Here is a 21991-nt window from a genome sequence, read left to right on the forward strand (position 1 = left end):
TAAAAATAAACTAAAACAAGCCTATAAAAATAGAATTTGAATAATGTTTATTTAAGGATCTTTGAAAAGAGAAACAAAAGGGTAAGGATTGTGAATGTAGTTAAACCTTGGGGGCTATAGTTGTAAAATGGTCTAAAAGTATTTGGGGGAAAAAAACCGAATCCATTTAACCGAAACCCGGTGGTTACTATGCTACCACTCTTTTTCTTCACACAGTCACACCTGCAAATACACTCCATTATTATTAGTTTATTATTATTACAACCTAACCTGTATTCATCGTGTTTCCAGGTTCATCGATCCAACAATCGCCTATCGGATACCGAAATCCCTGCCCTACTTTCAGCTTCATCGATCTTTCGTATTCTTCTCACTAACTTTTAATTAATGAATAATCGATTCATTGTATTTTACAATTATTGTTTCCGTTTAGGCTCGTTTTGACTTACTAGAGTTCGAGCTCGATTATTATTTATTAATTAATATATAGCATATATACATTTTTGTAATTATTTCAAACAAGCCTAGGCTCAAGCTTGTGTGCAATACCAACCAGCCAAAGCTTGGCTATGCAGTATAAAACTAATGCATACACTCCAAAAAGTTACTAGTTAAAACTAAAAAATACACAACCTAAAACTAAACGAGCTTCGGCTCATTTCATGCTTTTTATTGATCCGATATTGAGTAGCTCATGAGCGGCTTGGCTTGTTTGCATTGCTAGCTAGAACTAGCAGATTAGTATGTAATTAGTGTGTCTGACAATGATTATTAGGAAACGATTAACTCTGGTGTTGTAATTGATGGCAGAAAGGCTACTTGTGCTGTGGTAATAAGATGGTTGGTGGAGACAACATATGGCGGCCAAAATGGAAGGCAGCGTTGGTGGAGGCTTCTTCAGCGGACGGTGAGGGTTTATGTTGATTTTGGATGTCTGATTTCTAAGTGATTACTGTGATTTTGCGTTGGTGTTAAATTGTTAGTATATAAGTTTTTAGGGGTTACTTCTTTCCTGCTTTTACAAATTTGATTATTTTGACACCAAATAATTATAGTAAAATAGGAATTGTAAACAATGTTTTGTATGACATCTTTGATTGGTTCTGTGTATGTGGTGATGGTATTCTTTGCATCCAACTGTGCTTGCTACTGTGACTTGTATGTTGTATCTTTAAAAAAATAAGCGTTGTCTTTAAAACGAGTTGTATGCCTGTTATTTAATGTGAAGTTATATTGTTTAGAGACAGATGTTGGTATCAATGTTGAGGTCAAAAGTCAAGTACCAGTCCATGATGCCAGCTCTAGTGGTGGTTTAACAAGTCAAGATGAATCAAGTAATAGGAAGATGGCGTCTTCTACAGGCAAACATTCAATCACTTTGGAGGTGAAGCTTAAGTTTTCTACTTTTTTTTTTTGCTTTTCTTGTTTTTGTGTCAAGTTTGTTACGTTTCTCTGCAATTAAAGCTAAGAGCATATGACAAACACACCCAACTTCATGTTCTTGTTAAGGATTACTTATATATGGTAAATTAAGTTTCAAAACTTTAATGATCTTTTACATGTTCTCTCCAAGTATATGGTGATAGTTTGAATATAAATTTCCACTCATATTGGTTCATTGCAAAGGGGATATTTTGGATAATTATTTTGGATATAAATATCCTCTTCTAATTCTTATCGGTTGTTATATCATGTAGGTAGGGTCTTCTCACTAACTTTTAATTAATGAATAATAGATTCATTGTATTTTACAATTATTGTTTCCGTTTAGGCTCGTTTTGACTTACTAGAGTTCGAGCTCGATTATTATTTATTAATTAATATATAGCATATATACATTTTTGTAATTATTTCAAACAAGCCTAGGCTCAAGCTTGTGTGCAATACCAACCAGCCAAAGCTTGGCTATGCAGTATAAAACTAATGCATACACTCCAAAAAGTTACTAGTTAAAACTAAAAAATACACAACCTAAAACTAAACGAGCTTCGGCTCATTTCATGCTTTTTATTGATCCGATATTGAGTAGCTCATGAGCGGCTTGGCTTGTTTGCATTGCTAGCTAGAACTAGCAGATTAGTATGTAATTAGTGTGTCTGACAATGATTATTAGGAAACGATTAACTCTGGTGTTGTAATTGATGGCAGAAAGGCTACTTGTGCTGTGGTAATAAGATGGTTGGTGGAGACAACATATGGCGGCCAAAATGGAAGGCAGCGTTGGTGGAGGCTTCTTCAGCGGACGGTGAGGGTTTATGTTGATTTTGGATGTCTGATTTCTAAGTGATTACTGTGATTTTGCGTTGGTGTTAAATTGTTAGTATATAAGTTTTTAGGGGTTACTTCTTTCCTGCTTTTACAAATTTGATTATTTTGACACCAAATAATTATAGTAAAATAGGAATTGTAAACAATGTTTTGTATGACATCTTTGATTGGTTCTGTGTATGTGGTGATGGTATTCTTTGCATCCAACTGTGCTTGCTACTGTGACTTGTATGTTGTATCTTTAAAAAAATAAGCGTTGTCTTTAAAACGAGTTGTATGCCTGTTATTTAATGTGAAGTTATATTGTTTAGAGACAGATGTTGGTATCAATGTTGAGGTCAAAAGTCAAGTACCAGTCCATGATGCCAGCTCTAGTGGTGGTTTAACAAGTCAAGATGAATCAAGTAATAGGAAGATGGCGTCTTCTACAGGCAAACATTCAATCACTTTGGAGGTGAAGCTTAAGTTTTCTACTTTTTTTTTTTTTGCTTTTCTTGTTTTTGTGTCAAGTTTGTTACGTTTCTCTGCAATTAAAGCTAAGAGCATATGACAAACACACCCAACTTCATGTTCTTGTTAAGGATTACTTATATATGGTAAATTAAGTTTCAAAACTTTAATGATCTTTTACATGTTCTCTCCAAGTATATGGTGATAGTTTGAATATAAATTTCCACTCATATTGGTTCATTGCAAAGGGGATATTTTGGATAATTATTTTGGATATAAATATCCTCTTCTAATTCTTATCGGTTGTTATATCATGTAGGTAGGGTCTTCTCACTAACTTTTAATTAATGAATAATCGATTCATTGTATTTTACAATTATTGTTTCCGTTTAGGCTCGTTTTGACTTACTAGAGTTCGAGCTCGATTATTATTTATTAATTAATATATAGCATATATACATTTTTGTAATTATTTCAAACAAGCCTAGGCTCAAGCTTGTGTGCAATACCAACCAGCCAAAGCTTGGCTATGCAGTATAAAACTAATGCATACACTCCAAAAAGTTACTAGTTAAAACTAAAAAATACACAACCTAAAACTAAACGAGCTTCGGCTCATTTCATGCTTTTTATTGATCCGATATTGAGTAGCTCATGAGCGGCTTGGCTTGTTTGCATTGCTAGCTAGAACTAGCAGATTAGTATGTAATTAGTGTGTCTGACAATGATTATTAGGAAACGATTAACTCTGGTGTTGTAATTGATGGCAGAAAGGCTACTTGTGCTGTGGTAATAAGATGGTTGGTGGAGACAACATATGGCGGCCAAAATGGAAGGCAGCGTTGGTGGAGGCTTCTTCAGCGGACGGTGAGGGTTTATGTTGATTTTGGATGTCTGATTTCTAAGTGATTACTGTGATTTTGCGTTGGTGTTAAATTGTTAGTATATAAGTTTTTAGGGGTTACTTCTTTCCTGCTTTTACAAATTTGATTATTTTGACACCAAATAATTATAGTAAAATAGGAATTGTAAACAATGTTTTGTATGACATCTTTGATTGGTTCTGTGTATGTGGTGATGGTATTCTTTGCATCCAACTGTGCTTGCTACTGTGACTTGTATGTTGTATCTTTAAAAAAATAAGCGTTGTCTTTAAAACGAGTTGTATGCCTGTTATTTAATGTGAAGTTATATTGTTTAGAGACAGATGTTGGTATCAATGTTGAGGTCAAAAGTCAAGTACCAGTCCATGATGCCAGCTCTAGTGGTGGTTTAACAAGTCAAGATGAATCAAGTAATAGGAAGATGGCGTCTTCTACAGGCAAACATTCAATCACTTTGGAGGTGAAGCTTAAGTTTTCTACTTTTTTTTTTTTTTTTGCTTTTCTTGTTTTTGTGTCAAGTTTGTTACGTTTCTCTGCAATTAAAGCTAAGAGCATATGACAAACACACCCAACTTCATGTTCTTGTTAAGGATTACTTATATATGGTAAATTAAGTTTCAAAACTTTAATGATCTTTTACATGTTCTCTCCAAGTATATGGTGATAGTTTGAATATAAATTTCCACTCATATTGGTTCATTGCAAAGGGGATATTTTGGATAATTATTTTGGATATAAATATCCTCTTCTAATTCTTATCGGTTGTTATATCATGTAGGTAGGGTCTTCTCACTAACTTTTAATTAATGAATAATAGATTCATTGTATTTTACAATTATTGTTTCCGTTTAGGCTCGTTTTGACTTACTAGAGTTCGAGCTCGATTATTATTTATTAATTAATATATAGCATATATACATTTTTGTAATTATTTCAAACAAGCCTAGGCTCAAGCTTGTGTGCAATACCAACCAGCCAAAGCTTGGCTATGCAGTATAAAACTAATGCATACACTCCAAAAAGTTACTAGTTAAAACTAAAAAATACACAACCTAAAACTAAACGAGCTTCGGCTCATTTCATGCTTTTTATTGATCCGATATTGAGTAGCTCATGAGCGGCTTGGCTTGTTTGCATTGCTAGCTAGAACTAGCAGATTAGTATGTAATTAGTGTGTCTGACAATGATTATTAGGAAACGATTAACTCTGGTGTTGTAATTGATGGCAGAAAGGCTACTTGTGCTGTGGTAATAAGATGGTTGGTGGAGACAACATATGGCGGCCAAAATGGAAGGCAGCGTTGGTGGAGGCTTCTTCAGCGGACGGTGAGGGTTTATGTTGATTTTGGATGTCTGATTTCTAAGTGATTACTGTGATTTTGCGTTGGTGTTAAATTGTTAGTATATAAGTTTTTAGGGGTTACTTCTTTCCTGCTTTTACAAATTTGATTATTTTGACACCAAATAATTATAGTAAAATAGGAATTGTAAACAATGTTTTGTATGACATCTTTGATTGGTTCTGTGTATGTGGTGATGGTATTCTTTGCATCCAACTGTGCTTGCTACTGTGACTTGTATGTTGTATCTTTAAAAAAATAAGCGTTGTCTTTAAAACGAGTTGTATGCCTGTTATTTAATGTGAAGTTATATTGTTTAGAGACAGATGTTGGTATCAATGTTGAGGTCAAAAGTCAAGTACCAGTCCATGATGCCAGCTCTAGTGGTGGTTTAACAAGTCAAGATGAATCAAGTAATAGGAAGATGGCGTCTTCTACAGGCAAACATTCAATCACTTTGGAGGTGAAGCTTAAGTTTTCTACTTTTTTTTTTTTTTTTGCTTTTCTTGTTTTTGTGTCAAGTTTGTTACGTTTCTCTGCAATTAAAGCTAAGAGCATACGACAAACACACCCAACTTCATGTTCTTGTTAAGGATTACTTATATATGGTAAATTAAGTTTCAAAACTTTAATGATCTTTTACATGTTCTCTCCAAGTATATGGTGATAATTTGAATATAAATTTCCACTCATATTGGTTCATTGCAAAGGGGATATTTTGGATAATTATTTTGGATATAAATATCCTCTTCTAATTCTTATCGGTTGTTATATCATGTAGGTAGGGTCTTCATTGATGCGCTTCATCAAAGGAAAATGGTACGCCTTTTTGGCACTTAGACCTAATTATATTTTCTGTAAGGTGTGGCGTAGTCAACATAATGCTTCCGGGTGTGATGAGTAAGACTTGCAATTAACCAATTACCAACATTAATGTAAAAAAGATAATAAAATGCAAGAGCCTTACAAGTGCCAAAAGAAATACAATCATCATTCATCACATGTTATTGCAAGTAGACACATATCCACACTTGGTGAAGTACATGTGACCATTCTATGTAACACTCTTTATAATCCTCTACAGGGGTTCTACGCAAGCTAAAATTGAACAAGAAACAGGGGTGAGGCTAATATTTCCATCATCGAGAAGCGAAGATTCATTGAGTATGTTTTTTGTTTTCATTAACCATCTTGTCTCAATTCACTTGGATCATGCTCTAATGGTTGTATCTCCTATGAAATACAGATTTGTCATTTTTTTCACAATTATATCATCTACAGATTTTTTATGTCATGCCACAAAAAGACCTTATTTTATGTCGTGCAATTTCTGCATTCATTGACCTTATTTTGTGGTTTCAGTTTTATCATTTTCTCTAAATTCATATTGTATTTACCAACAGAACTTTGACTAATCTATTTTACTTTTTCCATTTGTTATTATCACAATTCCAAAGTAGGGTCTTATCAGTTAGTATTGTTCAACACTTATTGTTAGAACATATAAATTGCGCTAACTTTGAAATCATAACGTTTATTTCGTCTTATTGTTGAAACCTATTTACAAAGCAGATTTTTTGCAGTTATTGAAGGCACTCCTGATAGCGTGGGTAAGGCTTCAGAAAGAATACAGCTCCTAATTGAGGAGGTTAGTTACCAATCATGGAATCCTAATTAATTAGTAAAATACAGTAATAATAATAGGAATAATAATAATAGTAATAATAATAATAACATTATTAATAATAATAAATAAAGTAATAATATCAATCCTTATCTAAGAAATAAACTAATGTTTGCATATTAAATAAAAGAGGAATTGTCTCATTTTAATTTATTTGGGTCATATCAAGGAGCATTTGCTCAATGATTTAAATTCTTTTGAAATAGTGTAGTTTTTGTAATCATGCTTCAACTGAAATATATATATATATATATGTGTATAGGGTTTGGATCAAATACAAATGAAATTAATGTGCTAAACGTGAGAATCAAGTAGAGTAATTATATATACAAGTAGAGTAATTATGTAATTCCTCTATGATGTAATTACATAATTACTCTACTTGTATATATAATTACTCTACTTAATTCTTACGTTTAGCACGTTAATTTCATTTGTACGTTAACTTTCCCCTATATATATATATATATGTATATTAATTTTCATTTCACTTAATATGCTCGCATGCAATTTATTATTAATACGCGATACCGAACAGGTTGTCAAAACCCCAGCCCTTGACTACTCTCACTTCATATCACTTCCATTGGCGCTGCATCCACCGTTGATCGATAAACTTATCAACTTTAAGGATTCAATATTAGGGATAAATGATGCAAATACTTCTACATTGTCTGGTATATGGACAAATTACTCATGATTATAAAGTACTTATTTATCCATTATCTTAATTTCTGTTTTACCAAAAGACGGAGTTGAAAATTGTCTCTTTTTGTATGTACTATGCATACTTCTATGGAACTGTTTTCATGAAAGCTGTATGCCTTCTCTAATTTATGTGAAAAATGTTACTTGATATTCTTGAAACTATGTGATTAGAGGTAGCAAAATAGGCGGGGCGGGTAACGGGTCAAAATGGGTAGTTGTAGTCTTGGATCGACTCAAAAAAATTTGTATGAGGAAGATCCGTACATGCTTGTATCTCTGAATGTTTGTGATTGGAGTTAGCAAAATTGATGGGTCAGATAGCGGGTCAAAAAGGGTACTTTCTTATAGGGGTGTAAACGAGCCAAGTAGGCTTGTAATCTACTCGAGATCTGTTCGTCAGAACCTCGAACCGAGAAGAGCTTAAACGAGCCCGAGCCTTACGATAAGCTTTCTTAAAAAACGAGTTGAGCTAAATCTTCACTTATCGAGCTGACTCACGAACCTATTGTTTATGTTATTTTTGTTTACTGCATTATATAATAATGTTTATTGCATATAAAATATAATAAAAATAACTAATTTACATATATTATGTTATATATAAAACTTTATAATTAAAAAAATATTAAAAAATTGAAAATGCATATAAATTAATTAATAAATAATAAACGAGCCGAGCTCGAGCTTGAAAAAATGATTCACGAGCCAAGATCGATCTCAAGCTCTCGTAAATCAAAACTAGCTGAGCTCGAGCCTAGCCGAGCTCGGGATCGGCCCGTTTACATCCTTACTTCCGTAACATTAGGTATGGGTCGGGCTCGATTCACCCAAAACACTTTTATCAAATTTGGCGGATCGGTCGGTTGGGTTGACCCGAAACACTTCTTGCCCAACACTTATTGTTTTTTTATGAGCAGTTAGTGTGTCAAGTATGATTATGAAAGTTAATATACATTTTCAATAACGATCTAATCTTATTTAATAAAAGACAAGTTCATGCATTAAAAGTACACTTTGGTTAACTTTTGAGCCGTTTACTCTTTCTAGTCTCTAGCTATCTTTTATTCTACATGTTTGTACCTTTATTCTTATTTAAACATTTCCAAATTGCCATCTTTATATGGAATTTTAATATCCGCTATTTTGCTTACAACAGAACTGGGTATAGATAAATCCATCTTTATTAATCCAAAGACGTTTCACTTAACTGTGCTCATGCTGAAGTTGTGGAACAAGGAAAGAGTCAATGCTGCTGTTAAGATATTGAAGGTCGGTTCAATTGGTCAGACTTTCTTGGTTGACTAAAATGCTTAACTGTTTTGCTACGATATTTCTACTCAGGAAGTTGAAGCAGAAGTAATGGATGCATTAGATGGCCGACCTGTATCTATTAAACTTAACGGACTGGTAAGAATCTTGCAGTTAACATTTTTAAGCTATATGGGCTGTTTGAATGCGTGTTTAAATGATTATTGCAATTTGAATAAAGAATTTTTTTTGTACCTATATTAGTTCATTCTTTCTGCTTTTAGGAACTCATGAAAGGTTCGGTTGAAAAGGCCCGCGTTCTCTATGCTCCTGTTGAAGTAATAGGTGGTGCGGAAAGACTTTTGCATGCTTGCAGTATCCATAATTTATATTCACCTACTTATTTTAATTATTAATTTTGCCTAACATAATAACAGTTTTTTAGTGTTAGTTTACTAAACTTTATAAGAAATCATCACTGATGCTTTTATAAAAGGCGGCCTTGTTCTTGAAAGAGACGCCAACCATACATTAAAGGTATGCAATACTACTTGCTAGTTTTTGGTTATTTTCATTTTCTTACTGCAATTATAGAAATCAATATTGGTGTATTTTTGATAATATTATGTAGTTGCATGCGACAGTGATGAATACAAGACAAAGGAAAAGGTTAGTGAATCCTTGTTCAATACTCTTTTAATTATTTTCATCTTTTTTAGTTAAGGTCGTCCACATATTCACACTACTTTATAGGCTATTTGAAAAGGTATCTTGTTTTGGTTGTATCGCTTTCGACCAAAAATATATAGAATGACTAAAACGCCCTTGATTCTTTAAAAATCAATAATTTGAACTTATAGCATTATTATCATATTGATACGTCATCAAAATCATTTTCAAGAAAAGTTAAGGTTGTTCTCGTTCAAATATTCAACTTTTTTTCATTAAGGTCACCCGTATATTGAACTTGCATTATAAGCCAATTATATGTATGTGGTTTCATTTGTAGCAACTTCTACCCAAAAGAATACAAATAAATGATGAATATGCTCTTTTCTTTTTGGATAAAACAACAGTTCTTAACTTATAACATGTTGTCACCTCATCAAAGATAATCTTGTCAAGATATTTAAAGGTATTATTGTCATTCTTCTTGACTAAAATTTGTATAAATGAAATCAGATACGTAGTTTGGTTGCTTATGAAGTTGTCTACAAATAGGCGTATGGGTTGACCCGAAAAATGTTTTGTTAAAAAAAAAAACCTTTTAAAAAAGTCAGGATGTAAAATTTTATTACGAATAATAATTTTTATCAATAGTTATCTTGTTTTGGTAAGTATGCGAATAAAAATGCTGAGAAAGTTGTTATTTCTGATAACAGAAGATATGACACAAAAAAGTTCAACTCGTTTAATGACTCGTTTGATGCTCGAGGCATTATGGCGCAATATGGTTCAGAAGAATGGGGAGAATATGCAATCCCTGAACTTCATCTTTCACAAATGTTTGTGTATGATGAAAATGGTTATTACCATTGTTGTGCTTCTTTTCCCCTCCCTGAAAACATCCAAGCAGGTTAGTTTCTTATGTCGTTAGCTCACCTGTTTCGTTGGGAGATGTTTTTTGTTTTTTTAAACGATTAACGTTTGAATTCGGAAGTTGGTCCTGAGTGTTAAGAAGTTTGTGCTGAAGTCTGAACGATGAATGGTCAAGACTAGTTGGTTTGTAAACCTGTATAAATGTCCGAATGTGTACTGTTTCTGTTTCGCCCCTCGTAAAGTTGGGTCGTTCACGAAGATCCCAGGGAGGAGCGACTTATATTTATGAAGTATATGAGTATATACGCTCATGTATGCTTGCTGGTTTAGCCAAAGTCAATGTGAAGGTTGGAGTCTTTGGATACTACAAGTAATATTGAGTTTGGCTTCTTTTTTTTTTCTTCGAGCTCACACCTTGCAAATCTACATCAATAACTATGAGACTAGTACACTTGGCTACTGGCTAGGAGCATCTTTATTAAATGTCTTGATATCACTAGGCTACAAGCCTTTTGGTGTCTACTATGTCTCCTAATGTTTTTATTTGGTTGTTTTGTCCTAAAAGACGTAACATGTCCTGGTGTAAATATGGACTTGTGATTTAATATAAGAAAAGAATGAGGAACACAAAAGTTTTATTTGAAATCATTTGTGTAAAATCCTTTGAGAACATAAAATGCCAGTTAAAAACTTTGTGTATAACAAAAATATTATTGTTCGCTAGAAGGAGGGCTTGAACCTCCGACCTTGTGGTTAACAGCCAGACGCTCTAACCAACTGAGCTATTCCAGCTGTTGTTATTCAACCATCTTGTTTATTTTATTGCATAAGTCTACCGACCATGACCGATTACATTTTGACTTGATACGTTTGAAACCTTTTTTGTATAGTTATTTGATATCAAACTTTCTGTATATTTATATCAGATGTATTATAGATGTTGGTTGTCACCACAATAAGCGTAATCCTTTAGATGAGACATAAAACGTGAGACAAAGGGTATGTTTGGCAAGGAGCTTTTAGGGGTTTCAAGCTTTAAGCTTTTAAGAAAAAGCTCATATTTAACAAAAAGTCTTGTTTGGTTCAACGGGCTTGAAGCTTTTATATTAGGAGAAAAAGCTCCTTTTTAGAACACGCCTACTACTAGCGTTTAGAAAAGGCTACAGGCTTTTAGGTTTATAATTACCTAAATAACCTTCATCCATCGACAACCTTGCAACCTCAACAACAACAACGTTAACAACAATCACAGCAAATCATCCATTTACTTCCACCAATAACAGGTATTGTAATCATGCTTGTTCTATCTCCCCCTTGTGCTTTTATCCATCATGCCCCTAATATATTTTCCCATAGATAAATCGTTTGATCTAAATGGCACATGAAAATTGAAGTATACATGTAATTTTGTTATGTGCGTTCGTTTGATCTAAATGCTTTAATTGTGTTCTTTGATCGTTACATGTTTCTGATTAATTGGTGGTTTATTTGATTATTAAGTTGGAGGTGGGGTGGAAAACAAATGTAAATTACTGTGATTTTTGTGATTAATTTGAGGGATTTGTTTTTGATTAATACCATCTGTCATCTGTGTGCTGCAAGTATGATAACAATTGTTCTGGCTTTCAATTTTTGCCATAATCACTATTCCAATAGCACTTGTTAAAAAATTATGTTTGAATTCTTCTCACAACTATTGAAAGCAATTTCTCAAATCTTAAGATTATTCAAGTCAACAAAATAATTAGCAACTAAATCTGTTTATAGCTCAACACCTCATTGAAATCAAGATTGCCCTCAGTTCGTCCATTTCAATTATTTAAAACCTAAATACGAAGTATAATAAATAACTTATACCTAATGCAATACATCTAAAAATATTACATGCATATATACCTTACGGTCCGGTTCGGTTTTATGCGGCCGGTTTTTAAGGTAAATGCCCGATTTCATATTCATAAAAGAATATAATTAATATATTAATGCCTACTATTTAGGCTGTCATGTGAGGCCTTCCTTTGAGAATGCTTGTATTTGTTTCCTTTTCAGATATGTTAAATTGTTCCATTTCGTTCCATCAAGGAGTGTTCATAAGAAGCACTAACCTGTTAATACTTGTCATCAAGAATAATGTTGTTAGAAAGGAGCATGGAATATCTGATTATGTCCAAGATATTTTGTTGCAGGATGAACAAACAACCTTCATCACAAGCACTTATCCTTCTTCTTGAAATGCTCTTTAGTCCTTCTGATAATTTAAGGTATACTTCTTATATGTTTAATTTGATAATTAGTTTATGGTTATTTTGATTGCCATCTGCAGATGTGTTGCGTCTATATTTCTTTTCATAGCTAATTGACTAATTTTACTTCGGTTTTGTTATGAAGTAGGAACATTACAGTGGTGCTTGCTGATGTTGAGGGTACTGGATTATGGTTCCAATAGAGGAACTTAAAAAATTTGTTTTGACATTTGTTGTTTTCCTATAGACCATCAGATGCCTCAAAAAAATTGTGGTAGTTTTTGTATACTTATTTTATAATATAATCATGTATTCACACATTGTGAATCTTTTGGTAACAAATATTTGTTTCCTTTTCAAATTGATGTTATCATGGCTACATTTGTACTGCATAACTATATACGTAATTCTCAAGAAGATATCATGTTTACTACAATTGAGCAACATCCAAATTACATACCACGAGATGAATTTCATGATGTTAGTAACCATGACACAAGCACCACCGGTGTATTTGAAGGAACAACAAATGAGATGAAACATGTTAGCAACCATATTGCTACTTTGATACGGAATGCACGGCAATAATGATTTAATAATATTATATTTTATTCTCGACTGTTTGCCAATGACTATGTTTTATTTAATAGAAAATAACCATGCTTTATTTATTTGAGAAAAAACTTATACACACACATATGTATATATATGTGTGTGTGTGTGTGTGTGTGTGGTGATTACGTTCACCATTATGTTTTTCAGTTATGTCCATTTTGATCATTTTATACATTTTATTAAAAGTTCCAGCTACTCTGTCAAACACCTAAATATATCTAAACAACTAGAAGCTACCAGCTCCCAACTTTCAGCTTCCAGTCACCAGCTTCTAGCTTTCAGTCACCAGCTAGTTTTGCCAAACATACCCAAAGTTTTTTCTTGTCACGTGTAATCACTACATGCGTGTATGAACTCAAACCATATAAGCTTTTCTTATTTAAAATACCTTTGTTTTATTTAAGTATGTGTGATCATATATTATGATCTTATAAACTTAACTGACCAAAGAGTCGGTAAAGGAAAAAAACAACTCTAGCTTCGAAGTTTTCATCTCCGCTTAGTATTATGAAAAATGACTTGGAAAGAACTGGTGACATGGTAAAACACATGAAACATGTTTAACTTGTAGATTGTGATATTTTCATGATTGTGGATCAATGACACCTATGTGTTCATCGTGTAGCTATTTTATTTTTATTTTTATTTTTATTTTTATATTATATGAATTAGTAGATGGGTTAGAAACCAAGAAATACTTCTAGATGTTGTTGGCATTTGTTGTATAAGTAATCAAGTTTTGAAAGTTAAGTTTACATTTTAAACCACATCTACCTATACCGTTCACGACAAGGGTGGACACGGTTGAAAGATACAATACAAAGACAACGGGCAAAAGAAAAACACCAAAGTATGTCGGTTGTCCCAACGGGTATTTACTTTTTAATTTATAAAAGACAATCATTGGAATTTATAAGAAATAGCGGTGGGACGTATATGCATGCCCAATAAACATTGTCACACAGTGTTTTAAAAACCAATTTGTACCGGCCTATTAAATTGATGATATAGGGTTTTGCACATCAGGCCGGTATTTTGAGCCATATATTTTTGAGTAGTTTGTTAGAATATCGAACAGGCGTTTTTGTTTCCCCTAAAATACGGGTTTGAACTGGCAGACCGGTTTTAAGCCCAAAAGATTTTTGATATTTTGTGACACATATCTTTTTAAAATTACTTTTAACCAAGTGATTAAAACTGAAACCAGTAAACTGAGAACGTCAATCATCAACTCGATGCAAACAACACTTTGATGTCACGTTTTAACTCCTTTAAGAATTTCCCAAGGTCGCATACCCATCTTTTAATTCTAACATATGTTTCACACTCAATTATGTATTCATAATTGCTTAGGGCGTGAGCCACATGATTTTTTTTAGGGGGTTGGGCCGGTCATCGAGGAACCAGTCGAAGATCCAACCACATGGTGACAACTTTACCCCCCCCCCCCCCCCCGTCAGTAACCTTTTTCTAACTGCAGTGTACACACTATGCCTCTCCCTCTCTCTCCTGCAACTCATATCTCTTTGCTCTTCACGCGCACAGCCTCTCTCTCTCTCTCTCTCTCTCTCTCATCTTGTTTTGTTGGCAAGAATTAATCGCTCCAACTAGCCAAGGGCTATACCCGAAGACTCGACGGTAGTGTAGCCAAGCGGCAAAGTGGGAACCCGTGCGGTTTGTCGCAACCACCCCCTTTCTCCTTAGTGTGAATACGAATGTGTGATCTCTTGATCTGCCTATACAAAATTTGACACGTACTGCTTGGGTGTATATAAAGTTCTCAAGTTTGTAAGGGTATATCTTAAATTAATCTTGTAAAGTAAGTCTGTTACTCTATTATTACTTATAAACATGATCGCCAGAATAAGAATGAATTCGGTCTTGGTACCGAAAGTACCAGTCCAGAAAATTACCAAGAATTGGTGCCGGTACCATACTGAAAATACCAATCCAGAAAATCTTCAAGAAAGTATCGATCCCGAAAAACACAAAAGGTTGGTGCCGGTTGGGTATTGATACTATTTGCTCTTCGATCCCTACACCAAAATACTCGATAAATATTAAAATAAAATCAATGTTATTGGTCCACTAGTCCAGCCCTTAAAACAATTAAGCTAATAATTATTAAACAATTCAATTAAGCTAATAATATTAGCAGCAATTAAACTATTGAGGAGACAATTAGTTCGATCACTGGGTGGTGCCATAGTCATTCATTTAAATATTTTAAAACAAACATTAATTGAATTATTGGCGGGATGATTAGTTCAATATCAGCGGCAATTGAAGTATTGAACAATTGAATGACGTTCAGACCAACATCGAAGGCCAAGTAGTACTATAGTCAACCAAGTTTAAGTATTTTGGATCGCTTGTTTAGAGCGTTGGGGACATAGTTAGAATAGACGTAGCCCACCAAATTCAAGTAGGTTGGTTTAGGTTTAGAGCAACCACCGGGATATCATGCAACTTTAGATTCCCAATTACATTAAAGGATAAATTTTATTGGGTTGTAATCTGATCAGGTATGTTATACAAAACATATTGTTGGGCATCAAGAAGTCATAGACGCATTAGCCAAAGGCTACAAAGATGAGAATGCTGAGGTTGGTGTGTGGGAAGACAAGGTTGGATCGGATGAAATAAGAGATTTTCGGTAAAAAAAACTAGGGTGACTGGTACATCAATAAGAGAATGCATGAAGGGGATATTGAGAGGTTCGGGATATGGAGACGAGACAGATGACGATGTCAGTTAGGCTGTGAAAACCCTCACTATGGAGGGGAGGAAGAGTGGAGGAAGACCCGAATTGACCTGGGATGAGCGAATTAGACAAAATTTGATAGTATGGAGATGTACAATTCATGCCAAGGATTTTTAAAGGATGGTACAATTTGTTCTGCCTTTTGTCATAGGGCTTAGTTTTATCATTACTTGTGATGTACTTTTCATGTTATCTTCCTCATGTATGATGACCCGTCGTTTTAGTCATTCAAAAACCCAATTAAACTAAATAGCTAGAGTAAGTAGGGTATCGTATCCACGAGGATCATGTGATCAGTATTACACTTGTTTGATTTTTAAAGTAAAATTAACTAGCTTAATATGGACAAACGATGTCAAGCGAAAATTGAAATATTGATTTTAAAAACAATTTAAGGAAACGCAACCTCCTCTGGGTTTCAAGTTCTAGGTTTCATCTAAACTCGTTTGATTAATTGGACACCACATTGACGTGGTGCTGGAAAGTCGATTAATTTAGGTGGTAATAAAAAATAAGTGTTTGTCATTAGATCTTTAATAGTTCAATTACCCAATTTATTAGTCTGAATCAACCTACTTTTTGTCACCAACAAGCTACTAGGTTTGTCATCAACCGAACAAGTTGTAAAGTAAGGATTGCTAGCACATGCAAATAATTTAAATAAACCAACACGTCAATATGTTCATACAACGTTGTCAATGTCAAAACCAAATCCAAACATGAATAAAACAAAGTTTAATGTTTAACCTAAATGAACTGTTCACCCGGAAGAGGTTACAACAAGATTAGCCCTGCCTCATCATAATTATTGCTTCTTGAGCCAAATGCTGCTCTTTGCGGCTGCCAAAAACCTCACACACCAAAACAGCCCTCGGCTGTTTGTGTGATGCCCTCCCTTATATATGTCGTTCGAACTCCAAATCCCTCAGCCCAATAGATGCCGTCCCCTTTTTCCAAGTTCCCCATTAATTCTTTATGGCCCACCACAAAACTATTAGGTTGGAGTCCATTAGCAAACGTAAACCTTGTAGGCCTTTTTTACTTTGTGTGTTTTTTAGTGGGCTCCACTTTTTTATATTAAATTAAGTTCATGTATTCATTCATTCATTCATTCATTCATGTACTCCACAACGTGAATTAACTCCAAATCAAAAGAGGTGAAAAAGAAATGATATTATTTATTTTATGCCATCAAACATTCACTTTTAAATTAAATGATATTTCTTTGAAACTGAACCGGAGACAACTAATTTAAGTTTTGGTCTAAATAAAAATCTTGTTATCTCATATATAAAATAATTGCATCGTTTAAGCACGTTTCTATTTACAACCCGCTCAATACGAAAACAGCTTAAAGCAACCATGTTTGATATATATAACTAACTAAAAGCCACGATATTAAACGTTAAAAACGCATCATTTTACCCACTTATCAATGTTTTTGTGTCTATATGAGAATACTACATGTTATGCTTTACTTTTTCTGTTACTTATGTTTTTTTTAACCAGTATTATGCCATTGATAACCTATTGATAATATAAGTTTAGCATTTCTCAAATTCTGTTGTCCTGATCATATGATCGAGAAATACTAAATGTTTATGCTTTACTTTTTCATTTATATAGATAGTTATTGGAGTTGAGGATCTTCCTAAAAACAACTTCTATATATATCCTTTCAGATAAAGTTATGATTTACATAGTCTGATACGCACTAAAACTTACGCTATTTATGGGATTCTACTATGTATGATGGTTCATGGTGATTGATGTTGTAGTTTGCAACTTAATCTCAGTTAATGTAATATTTAAGTTTCATATGATATGAGACACATAAAAATAAAAGATAAAATAAGTAAAAATAGTGTGTCACTAATTAACTGCATTTTATAACATATATATTGTCTATGTTAACACCAACATAATTAATGTTAGGATTGCTATTCCTAATAAAAAATACTTTGCTATTTTTTGGTCTTGAATATTAGTATTATTTAATCAAAACAGAAAATAAATTACTGTTTGATATATCCATCTTTTCTGCATTCCGTTAAACAATATAAATAACACATTTTCTCAAAGCAAAATTGCATTGTATGCCTCTCGAATATCCGTACATATAACCAGCAAAAAAGCTTATCTATCTTTCATTAAACTCCATCAATGGCTGACATCACCCAAGCTTCCAAACCCGACGTCAAAACGGCTTCGCTGGAGAGCTCAAAAAAGCAGAAAAATAATCAGAGAGACGTGAGCTTCAAACACCAGGTTTTTCGAGGAGTTCGGAAGCGGAGTTGGGGAAAATGGGTATCGGAAATCTGACAACCGCGTAAGAATAGCCGCATTTGGCTCGGAACATTTCCCACTGCGGAGATGGCCGCTAGAGCTCACAATGCCGCTGCCTTATCGATCAAAGGTAATGACCCGATAACTTGGTATGAACCCGAAAATCATGTCTCACACACACATATATATATATTATACGGGTGCCCGTGCGATGTAGCGGGAAACACATACTTTAGTAATCACGTAACAAATTTATGGGTGTTCATTGTTTCGCTTGAAACTGTGAAATGTTCGCTGGTTCGGTTTCACGGTTGATTTGAAGCTAACCGTAAATATTGAAGGCATTTTGAATTTTTAGTTATTTACTTATGTGGTATTAGATATGTTCTATTATATATATATATATATAGTTAAAATACAACTAAGCAAATTTTATTTAATACGAGTAAGCCTGTTCATTATAACTTTAGTTTAGCCTAAATTCTGGTATGATTTTTTGTCGGTTTTGTTCTTGTTATGATTTTGTCTTCTATTTATTCCAATGAGGTTTATAATTTACGTGACCAAAATTATCTTTGTTTATATTATGATTATCTTAAATAGTGTATCAGTTGGTGCTTAATTTGAAATGAATGTATAGATAGATTAATAATTCTTATTTTAAACTCAACTTATTATTGAAGTACAAACCAAATCAGAACCTAACTATAGGTAATGGTTTGCCTTGGTCGGGTTTCAATTTTCAACGATTCAATTTTGATTTTTGATGAGAAAAAACATTACTAACGGTTTGGCTCATGGTTTAATTTAAAATCATCAAAACCGGACCGCAACACACCCCAATGCAATTTTTGTTAACTTCGAAATGTATAACGATATGGTAATCAAATTAAAGAGAATAAAATGCTTGTTTTTATGGTGTAAATTTTTTTAAAAAATATTGACGTATGAAAAAGTTATGACCGTTTAATAATCGTGGGATAAGTTGGGTTAAAAATGAAATTATAATAATATATAGGTAAAAGATAAAGGACCAATGTTGTAACTATTATTTAAATTTATAAAATTTGAGGGATTAAAATTGTAACTATGAGATTTAAGGTGAAAATTACCTTTTAACTTGATTTTTTTTTTACATATTAGTTATAGTTTAAAATTATAATCTTACAACAAAATATATTAAACGTATACGTTTTAGTTATAACAATTATGTTAAATTATGTTGAAAGTTTTAAAAATTAACAGAAAATAACTCAACCAATTAAATTATTTTATAAAAAAAAAGGCACATTTAAAATTAATGGGTTAAACAAGTAAGCCCGCCAAGCAATCGGGTTGACATAGAGACGACCCATTTTGCTAAACAGGTAGACTAGTTGGGTCGAGCCAAAACTAGCCCGAACTCGTTAATACTAAACCTAAACCTATGAATTTCGTGTTAGATTGTTTCGTATTTTCGTATCGTGCCAGAAATCCACTGTACTAGTTAGTTATAAGGGTAGTTTCGTCAATTAGCTCGATAATGGTAACGTTTTTTATATAACGTGCTCTTAACAGGTCCTGCTGCTATTCTTAATTTCCCAGAACTCAAAGACACATTACCTCGTCCGGTTTCTCTATCTCCACGTCACGTGCAAGAAGCCGCTGCAAAAGCAGCCACCATGTTGGATTTAACGGCGCCGCCATTACAAAAACAGTCGGATGACATTGATTCTAGTAACGTGGAGGAACTGGGTGAGATTATTGAGTTACCGAGTTTAGAAGGGTGTTTGGACTCACCGTGGGTGTATCCGCCGTGGTCCGTGGCTGACATCGATGGTTTTTTGGATTACGGTGGCAGTACGTTCATATGGGATTGTTAGGCGTCACATATGTAGTGTACACTTTTTTGTACCGTCAAGTATGTATGTGTGCGCATATATATATTTGTACGGCCAAGTGCAAATTATGGTTGTTGGGACTCTGAAAGGCTTGCCAGCCGCATATACAAGTATACAACATAGTATTTTATCCAAGTTCAAACTCCCATTACAATAGTGTTGTCCATATTTTAAAGCATGTATAGGAGCCAGGTTTCGAACACCACCCATGAGGAAACCCTAGGTTGGCTTTATTTTAATATTTTGTATTTTATTTCGCCTTTTTCTGTATCTTATTATATATAAATAAATGATGTTGATCACTGAAAAAGTGCAGTGAATTTGAGGAGTATTATTTACGGTGTCCATGCAACGAAGAAATATAATTAATTATAGACAACCCATATTTTATGAGTGAGATATATTTAGTATGTTTGTTTCATTGTTTGTTCAATATATGTTAATGACATATTAATCTTGACAAAAGTTGTTATTGCATGTGTAACGAAACTAATGTCTTAAGTGTGGTAAATTGAAATATTGGGTGCTTTTCTCGATTTGCAATTTGTTGCTTGGCCTTTAAAGTTGAATGCCCAGGAGTATTTGTGGCTCTTGACGCTCTGATATATATGCCTAGATCATTTATTATATTATTGCTATTATCAACTTCTTTTCCTGGCTTCTTCTGTTTTTGAACTGTTAGTTCAAGCTCTTTGATCATCACACTCAATGTCATCATGCTGGTCAACACATAAGCTTCCTCTAGAAATTAGTCTACTAAATCCAATGAAATGGACTGAACTGCAGGCAAATACTTAGGAAAGTATACTCTCTTCTTTATGTTTTGGGAGCTTCTCCCCCATACGCTTTTCTTTATCGAATAATCTCGTTGCATATAGATGTCGAGCAAGCAGGTGGCTGTGTTCGATCATCATACGTCAGTCCAAACATCAGACTCCTTGAAGTATTTATCAATAATTGAAATGGACAGTTAATTCCTTTCTTCGTAAAAGAGCGTCTAGCCGTTGTTGTAGCCTTTTATTAGCCACCACTACTACACTTGAGAAAACTTTTGATCACATGACGTGCAGTGTTTTTCTTTGACCATTACAGCCTTTGGTTTGCCCCCAAATTCATTAAGACTTCGAGAGACAAGAATGACTGAAACAAAATATGTTTTTGTTAACAACGGTATGGTTAGATAATAAAACATAATTACAAATTGTTATACCTGATCAGTAGAAAATGTTGTTATGTTGCTAGAAGATTCACGTACCATCTAAGTCTAGATAGTTGTCTCCAGAACTTAACATCGCTAACTAAATTTGGTTAAAACCAATACTATGAGTGATTAAATGAATAAGAGGAAACAAGAGTAGAACAAATAAAATGGTTTTGTGTTATAATTTTGAGAACTCGTTTGAGTTTTAAGAACTCAAAAGAAAGAAATTGATGTAACATTTTTCTTTTAGTTTTTTTTCCATACATATGTATGTTATTTATTTGAATTTTTTTATTTTTATTTTTATTTTTAATTTTTCAGAAGAAATTTAAAAAGTAAAACAGATGTAAAAAATATTATATTACAACAGATCGAACAGTGTTGCTACGGGGAAATTCCCATGCCGACAAAAAAGTAGATAAAATTAAAACCTATAGCGCAAAGTCGATAAAACAGGGGAGCTATTAATGTGGCGGTGATTCGGTCGTATCAGTATCTACCTGACTCAAACGTCCTACTATATGGCTGAAATGGTATCTATGCGTAGTAGCAAACGACATAGAAAGCCCACAATATAGTCGGTATATGGTATCTATACGTTTTCGGTTCGATGCTGAGGTGACGGGAATTCGGTCATTATCGGTTCGGTTTATTACAACACCGGACTTACTACAATAAATAAAAATAAAAGAGAAACAAATTAAAATAAATTCTTGATAAGCCAAAGTGAAAGATTTTAAAAACATCATTATTAGTGTTTTTTGGATTCTAAACCAAGCTGAAAAATGGAGTTCAAACTCAACAAATTGACTCGATTTAAATAAACTATCTCGGCTCGACTTGATTTATTTTGACTTGCGTTAATTGTTAGAACTTAGAAG

The 21991-nt window shown here is 33.5% G+C and overlaps 1 protein-coding gene, 1 non-coding gene and 1 pseudogene across 3 annotated transcripts; 2 read left to right on the forward strand and 1 right to left on the reverse strand.

Annotated features, from left to right (window-relative positions):
* Positions 1–7122: 7122 nt before the first annotated feature.
* On the forward strand, positions 7123–10300 carry LOC143614704 (uncharacterized). Its single transcript, XM_077088061.1, has 7 exons — positions 7123–7303; positions 8491–8603; positions 8676–8741; positions 8867–8957; positions 9052–9119; positions 9214–9251; positions 9965–10300. Exons 1-7 carry the CDS (start codon positions 7123–7125, stop codon positions 10161–10163), a joined length of 756 nt encoding a protein of 251 aa, XP_076944176.1. The 3' UTR covers positions 10164–10300.
* Positions 10301–10839: 539 nt separating this feature from the next.
* TRNAN-GUU (transfer RNA asparagine (anticodon GUU)) lies at positions 10840–10913 on the reverse strand. Its single transcript has one exon. It is a non-coding gene; the product is annotated as a tRNA-Asn (tRNA).
* Positions 10914–17770: 6857 nt separating this feature from the next.
* Positions 17771–19891, forward strand: LOC143614705 (dehydration-responsive element-binding protein 3 pseudogene; annotated as a pseudogene). The gene is made up of 2 exons (XR_013150336.1): positions 17771–18159; positions 19587–19891. The product of XR_013150336.1 is annotated as a dehydration-responsive element-binding protein 3 pseudogene (transcript).
* Positions 19892–21991: the final 2100 nt, after the last annotated feature.

The sequence above is a fragment of the Bidens hawaiensis genome, unplaced genomic scaffold, assembly GCF_021521415.1.
Source record: "Bidens hawaiensis isolate Kalapana, Puna unplaced genomic scaffold, B.hawaiensis_p1.1 tig00040746_1, whole genome shotgun sequence".
In the NCBI taxonomy this organism is placed as follows: domain Eukaryota; kingdom Viridiplantae; phylum Streptophyta; class Magnoliopsida; order Asterales; family Asteraceae; genus Bidens; species Bidens hawaiensis.

Excerpts from the sequence above, each read along its gene's own strand:
- LOC143614704 (XM_077088061.1), top strand. The coding sequence starts at position 7,123 with ATGCTCGCATGCAATTTATTATTAATACGCGATACCGAACAGGTTGTC. Across the intron at positions 7,304-8,490 it reads AAATACTTCTACATTGTCTG|AACTGGGTATAGATAAATCC; the intron begins GTATATGGACAA and ends TGCTTACAACAG. Across the intron at positions 8,742-8,866 it reads CTATTAAACTTAACGGACTG|GAACTCATGAAAGGTTCGGT; the intron begins GTAAGAATCTTG and ends TTCTGCTTTTAG.